This window comes from Dendroctonus ponderosae, unplaced genomic scaffold, assembly GCF_020466585.1.
Source record: "Dendroctonus ponderosae isolate FM_Combo_2020 unplaced genomic scaffold, Dpon_F_20191213v2 Dpon_F_20191213_8, whole genome shotgun sequence".
Classification (NCBI taxonomy): domain Eukaryota; kingdom Metazoa; phylum Arthropoda; class Insecta; order Coleoptera; family Curculionidae; genus Dendroctonus; species Dendroctonus ponderosae.
This window is the reverse complement of record NW_026019016.1, coordinates 13,313,723-13,320,333: the sequence shown is the minus strand read 5'-3', so window position 1 is coordinate 13,320,333 and position 6,611 is coordinate 13,313,723. Positions and strand designations below refer to the sequence as shown.

Genomic DNA, 6,611 nt, shown 5'->3' with positions numbered 1-6,611 from the left:
ATCAAGAACTATCACCTAGAGGGTATCCTGCGACACACTAGCTGCTCAAGCTGTAACAGAAAATTCCAATTAGTAAAGAAATTAATTTGAAAAATTACCTTGGCGTTTCAAAAGAACCTAAATGAACCTAAAAAAGAGTATGTTAATAAATTGTGTAACAATACTTGGATAATACAGTATATGAAGATTCGCATAATATATCCCCATTTTTAAAAAAGCCAAATATCTCTTTAGATTTATGCAGGTTTTTTCTCCTAGGAGGACAGAAGGCTGAATCAGGAGCACAAGCCGGCCATAAAGAAAATTGCCATGCTAGCCAAGGTCATGTCTCAACTCAAAAAACACGACCTACAATTGGCCTTCATTGAGCACAACGTACTTAATGTGCTCACTGATTGGCTGGCGCCGATGCCCGACCGCTCCATGCCCTCCCTTCAAGTGAGAGAGAGCATTCTGAAGCTACTTGCGGAAGTAAGACGCTCAAACCTCAAAGGTGCACAGTTTTAACGAGTGTACATATTGCAGTTTCCTCCAATCGACCAGCAAACCCTCAAACAATCAGGCATAGGAAAGGCTGTAATGTACCTGTACAAACACCCCAAGGAAATAAAGGAGAACAGAGAAAAAGCTGGAAGACTAATCAGCGAATGGGCGCGACCAATCTTCAATTTATCCACAGATTTCAAAGGTGAGTTTATAGAAAACTCTAGCAACACATAGCTGAATGTTGCTTTGCAGCTCTTAGCAAAGAGGAGCGTCTACAGCGAGACATAGAGCAGATGGGCAGCAAACGGCGCAAAACCGAGGAACAATCCGAAAAAGAGCGAAAAGAGTTGGCTAAAGCCCTCAATGCCGATGGAAAGTGAGTCTTTGAAAAATGCCCTGATATATTAAGCTTTAATTGCTTTTTTCAGGCCTCTACGACCAGGAGAGAAGGGTTGGGTTGCTCGTGCTCGAGTGCCAGTGCCGTCAAGCAAGGACTATCTAGTCAGGCCCAAATGGAAATCTGAAGTAGATATAAGTAGAGTAAGTGTTGTTAAATCGAGAAAAAACGGCAAAAATCACGTGCTGCTGTTTCAGCAAACCAAGAAAGGGATGAATCGTTTTGAGAAGCACTACAAGAACTTCCTGGATGGCAAACGGTTGAAGCAAACCAGAAGGGCCGTCGATATTTCTATAGAAGGACGACACATGGCCCTTTGAGGGAACATCGAATGTGTATATTTTGTTTAAGTTGAAAGAAGAATGGATTTTTTGGTTGCTTAATTTTGCTGCGTGAGTGATGGCATCGTGCATACCCAGTAAGATTCATTTTTGTTGTTAAAATTGCTTAATAGTTTCAGAAAAAAACGCATTCTACCGGGTATAAACGACACGTTTATATGATTTGCTATTATAGTGCATACTTTAATGAATAAAATGTTCTTTTGAAATTTGAGTTTGTTTTATAAGTTTCCATCCAAGTTTATTGATATTTTTTCTTCCGCAATCTTCTATAAAACGGAAAAAATCAAAGTGCTTCCGTCAGGAAGCCCAAAAAATTATCCAACAGCGTTGCTGCGAAATGCAAAACAACATCGCTTTTCACTGCTCGAAACTGAAATAACCTCACTTGTGACTGTCAGTGTGACTTTGCACAACCCAATACAAACCGCTTCATCACCTTATTTCAACAAAAAAATAGTTTATCGCTTAGTTAGTGGGGCTTTTAGTAGTGGGAATGTTCCGCAATCAATACGACAGTGATGTTACGGTTTGGAGCCCCCAGGGCCGTTTGCACCAAGTGGAATACGCCATGGAGGCGGTCAACTTGGGGTCCGCTACCGTAGGGCTGAAAAGCAACAGCCACGCAGTGCTGATCGCCTTGAAACGGGCCTCCTCTGAATTATCAGCCTACCAGAAGAAGATCATCAACATTGATGATCACATCGGCATTACCATTTCAGGACTGACTGCGGATGCCCGAATTCTCACCCGCTATATGCGAGCGGAGTGTTTGAATCACAAATACACTCACGATACGTATTTGCCTTTGAACAGGCTGATTTCCACTCTTGGTGAGTCCTGTTAAGTGCACACATAGCGCAAGTGGAAAACGTTATTGTTTTAGGCAATAAAATGCAGATTTGTACGCAACGCTACGATCGTCGCCCTTATGGAGTGGGACTGTTGGTTGCTGGCTTTGATGAGAAGGGCAGCCACATCTACCAAACCTGTCCATCGGCCAATTACTACGATTGCAAAGCTATGTCGATTGGGGCCCGATCTCAAAGTGCCAGAACCTATCTGGAGAAGCACTTGGATCAGCTGGTTAATATCAGTTTGGATGAGTTGGTGAAACATGGCCTTAGAGCCTTGAGAGACACTCTTCCCCCAGAGGTTGATCTGTCCACCAAGAACGTTTCTATTGGCTTTGTGGGCAAAGAGCAACAGTTTAAGATTCTGGATGAGGAAGAGACTGCGCCTTATTTGAAGCTGATCGAAGGCGAGGAACGTAGAGGCGGTGGACAGGCCGATAGGCCTTTGGCGCCTCTTAGGTAAATTGCCACTAATTTCAAAAGCTCCCTTAAGATTGTTTGGTTTTTTTAGAGACGACGAGGGGGAAGAGCCGCAGGATCCATCTCCGGCAGTGGCTATGGAAGCAGCCGAGCATGCGATGGATACAGACTAATTGTTTTCGCCACCCCAATGAAGCCAGTTCGCTGTCTTTCGCCCTCTTTTTCAATAAATACTATAGTTGTGCCGTGGCTGTCTCAGATTGGACTTTTCTGATCACGACAGTCACGGCACGACTCAAAAAACGAAAATGTTGATCATCGTCTAAGGTATTTTGTAAGGCTTTTTCAAACTCATAAAATGGATTTTATTTCAACAACGACTTTTATTGGTACCTGACAATTCATCTAAACTATTTTCACTTCTCGCCTAATAATTCGGCCTGCTTTTTATTCAACGTGGCTTCTGCATTGGCAATAAACTGGTCGGCTATCGCTATTATCTGTTGCTCCACACTCCGCGCTAAGTCTTCAGAGATCCGGTCTTGTTTTTTCAGCTGTTTTATAAATTTCAATTGAACATCTCGAACGGAGTCTTTGCACTTTACAAACAATTGTTTGGCGTTCTTGGCTAGCTGCTCTCTGTGCTCCTTCGTTACTCTTTAAAAAAATTTAAATTTTTTAAAGTTCAATAAAAACTACATAGATAAGTTCTATATTGCTGCGGCGGACACAATTTATTAACATACTCTTTTTTAGGTTCTTTTGATAACGATAGCAGAAAATAGCTATCGAAACGTCAAGGTAATTTTTCAAATTAATTTCTCTACTAATTGGAATTTTCTCTTACAGCTTGAGCCTAAGTGTGTCGCAAGATAGCAAAGCCCTCTAGGTGATAGTTCTTGATTACTTTTTGATAAATAATTCGTTCTTATAGCGAAATAGGAGCACTATTTATCAATCTGTAATAAAAGACGTGAGGAAATTCTGTCTTTTTTAAAGACAAACATTTTTAAGGCAAAATACCCAACAAGAAGTTTGTAAAAAAACTACATATTTATCGTTGGGAACGTTCGAAAAAATCACTTACTTGGGAACAGGTATAAAAAGTGTCGTTCCATCCTGCTGGGGGTTCAGATTCATTCCAGACTTCGACAAAGCCTTCAAAGCGGCAGGAATAGCTTGCGGAAACGTCGCAAAGTTCATAACAATAGTTTTGGGATTTTTCCGCACTATTTGCGCCAATTCTTGCATCGTATGTTCATTTCCATCCAGATTGACTGGCACTGACTCAATGGCTCCTACAAATAATCAGCAAGCAGTTAAAAAGGATAAAAATCCGGCATCAAGCTTTTACCAGTAGTGGACCTTAATGACAAATGCTTGACAAAATCCTCTTCCATTTGAAGCAGAGCCTTTTCCATGAGGCTCTTTAAGCTCCCAACATTAATCACTTCGGCCAGTTGATTCTCATTGACCGTCACTTTGGTTTTTCCTGCAAACTAGACCAGCTTTAAGCCCCTTGAGTTGACCGATACAGTCAACCAACCTTTCTCCTTCTTCTTGTCCTTGCCTTTGGCATAGCATCTAATGGGGCTGCAGTTGGGGGTGGCAGGGCGTTTCAGAAGAAACTGACTGTTTGCCAGACTAGCTAGAGGCCGTTTTGGGGCCATTGCTCGCTGTAAAACCTCGGCAATTCGATTCCTAAGAGAGAGGCATTGCGCATTTTTACCAAGGCTTAATAGCACAGTTCGCGAGGCAAACATTGTCGATGCTTTTGCCTTTAAATTACAATAAAGGGGCCCAAAACAGGCGCCTATTGAGTAATATTTTTTGACAATCAAGGAAATGTGGGAAAAATTGTTAACCTCTCTGTACTGTCATAGATAAATGTATTGTATCAGTAGGAATGGGTGAGCAATGGGTGGAGTGGTGCTAGAGCTGGCCGATGTTTCCGGAGAAATAACTAAATTTGTTATTATCAAGATATTTAATCACTGATTCTTTGAACAATAATCTTAAATAAAATTAGCTTTTCGGTCAGTCAGATTTACTGAAGCCAATTAATAACGTCTAACCCGTAGAAGTCTGGGTTGAGGGGTATTTGCTATGGCGTCACGCACGAGGGGGTTTATGGTAAAAGCCGCAATTTTTTCTAGCTGAAAACTATTTATTAGATTAACACCAAATGCATCGAGTAAAATACCGTGACTAGCTCCCTAAGTGGCAGAAACCCAATTTTTACTAGTTCTGTAGTCACTGACAATAACGGCTCATTACTTTTGGTCTTAATGTGGGCTACCCTGTATATATTCAAATACTGTTTTTAGCCGTTTTTCGAAATTGTGTCCGAAATGAGGACTTTTGATGCAAACAGACTCTCGACTGTTTGGTCATAATCCTTTAATTCCCATTGTGAATCCTTCGTTGATTTTCAAAGAAACGTAAAATATTATACCTACATCTCGACACCTACAGATGATTTATGATTGTTCCTTATCTCGGAAGATAAAGTAAAACAATTATTTTTTCCTGTATCATACTTGTTCCTCCTCTCAAGAAGGTGATATCAAGAGGCTCGAATTTCCATTGACAAAAATCAGTTTTAGTGTCTTTCGAAAAGTTTAAAGTTCTAAGATGATCCTAACGCAGGATAGACAGCGACTATCAAGAGCTGTGGGCATTTTAATCGTGGTAAGTGAAGGTTGATTTAAACAAATGCAGAATCATCTTGTTTAAGGCTTCACTTTTGGCAATTTTTTTAAACTTTTGGTGGTTTTTCTTAAAGACTCTGAAACTTTATCGGGAAATTCCGCTGGGGTGATTCATACAGAAACGATTTCTACGTTTCCCGAAAAGCGCTCATCAATCAAAATCGCTTATAAAGATAAGACTCACAGATTTCTTCCCTAGTGCTTGCATCACTAATATTAGTAAAACCCAAGAATATAGAACAAGAATGAAAAAACTGTAATTAATCACGAGAAGACACCCAGCTACCATAAATAATCCACAGCATCAACTCATTTGTCAGCTGCGCTATTTTTAGTGATTATCAACATTCATTAACACGCTCCTAATCTTAGTTTGAATGTGTTTCATGTGCTTCAGTGTAAATTATTCCGCGTTTGATAAAAATTCGAGTGGCAAATTAGTAAGCCTATGGTCGAAAACCACTCAACTAAATCGATTCTTGTCCGCAGCTTCAAAAAAATTTTGTCCAAATTTTGATACTCAGAATTTTCGTAAAATTGTTCTATTTTGAAATTTATTTTCCATACAACCCATGCAGAAACAGGGGCGGATCCAGCTTTAAAGTCAGGGGGAGGTTATGTAGAAAAAATACAGTCTTCTGTTATTATGAAATTAGAAAAAGGATCGTCGTTTTGTGCAAGGGTGGCGCAAGATTATTGCAAAATTTCATGTTTGCCGGCCCGTTTTGCATGTTTCTCGGAAGCAAAATGAGCAAGTTGAGCTGCTGAGAAACTAACTTCAATAACTGTATTTTTTGCGCACCATTTCGGCCATCCAGAGAAGTAAAAGAAGTTTTCGTTTTAGCTACAAGGGACCACATGGTTTGCTTTGGCTCTAACCGGACTGATTGTCTTGTACTCGCCTCCAACAAGTCTAACGGACACCAGCATGACCGCTTATACGAAATACTCCCAATACTTGGGCAGAATAATTTACAATGATTTCATGAGTGAGTTGATCCAAGAGGAATTTCTAACGAGTTTTTTCTTGAAATAAGTACCCGGTTTTTGGCACAGCCAAAAACATGCCCAATCAATATCAAAATGGGTTTTCTTGTTAGTTGAGAGCCAAACGCGCACCATCAGCAAAGTCATCAGACCGACGGACTTTGCGGCCTTCTTGTGGATCTACGTGATTCTGAGCGCCCTTTGGGTGGTGGCTTCTCTGGATCAAAATCTTGGTGAGTCTGAGTAAGCGTGGATTAACTGCCATGGCTAAGCTATGTGGATTTGCAGCCATCAGATACAAAAAGTCCAGGCAGTCCCACATCACTTTGGTGTTGGGGATTTCAACTCTTCTGATCTCGCTGCTGGATCTGGTGTTCTTCTCGTTGCTGGCCAGGGATTTTTCCACGTGTCCGTT

The 6,611-nt window shown here is 40.8% G+C and overlaps 4 protein-coding genes across 4 annotated transcripts in view; 3 read left to right on the top strand and 1 right to left on the bottom strand.

The window, feature by feature from the left end:
* LOC109539501 (protein IWS1 homolog) overlaps positions 1-1,433 on the top strand; it is a 4,527-nt gene extending 3,094 nt beyond the window's left edge. Inside the window, exons 6-10 of the mRNA XM_048669073.1 lie at positions 259-471; positions 526-688; positions 739-862; positions 915-1,026; positions 1,081-1,433. Of these exons, the coding sequence (XP_048525030.1) occupies positions 259-471; positions 526-688; positions 739-862; positions 915-1,026; positions 1,081-1,203 (735 nt within the window). The 3' untranslated portion in view covers positions 1,204-1,433. The remainder of the gene's footprint in view (positions 1-258; positions 472-525; positions 689-738; positions 863-914; positions 1,027-1,080) is intronic.
* Positions 1,434-1,607: 174 nt separating this feature from the next.
* On the top strand, positions 1,608-2,872 carry LOC109539487 (proteasome subunit alpha type-1). Its single transcript, XM_019907264.2, has 3 exons — positions 1,608-2,057; positions 2,111-2,537; positions 2,590-2,872. The coding sequence occupies exons 1-3, from the start codon at positions 1,721-1,723 to the stop codon at positions 2,669-2,671; spliced, it is 846 nt and encodes a 281-aa protein (XP_019762823.1). The 5' UTR covers positions 1,608-1,720; the 3' UTR covers positions 2,672-2,872.
* LOC109539489 (ribosome-recycling factor, mitochondrial) lies at positions 2,858-4,398 on the bottom strand. Its single transcript, XM_019907268.2, has 4 exons — positions 4,045-4,398; positions 3,853-3,990; positions 3,586-3,796; positions 2,858-3,155 (listed from the first exon to the last, which is right to left on the bottom strand). Exons 1-4 carry the CDS (start codon positions 4,259-4,261, stop codon positions 2,915-2,917), a joined length of 807 nt encoding a protein of 268 aa, XP_019762827.2. The 5' UTR covers positions 4,262-4,398; the 3' UTR covers positions 2,858-2,914.
* Positions 4,399-5,005: 607 nt separating this feature from the next.
* Positions 5,006-6,611, top strand: LOC109539485 (the record flags this gene model as incomplete). The annotated part of the gene is given in 4 exon segments (XM_048669062.1): positions 5,006-5,189; positions 6,054-6,198; positions 6,310-6,429; positions 6,485-6,611. Coding segments are annotated over 4 exon segments (449 nt in total), but the record flags the coding sequence as incomplete, so codon positions are not given.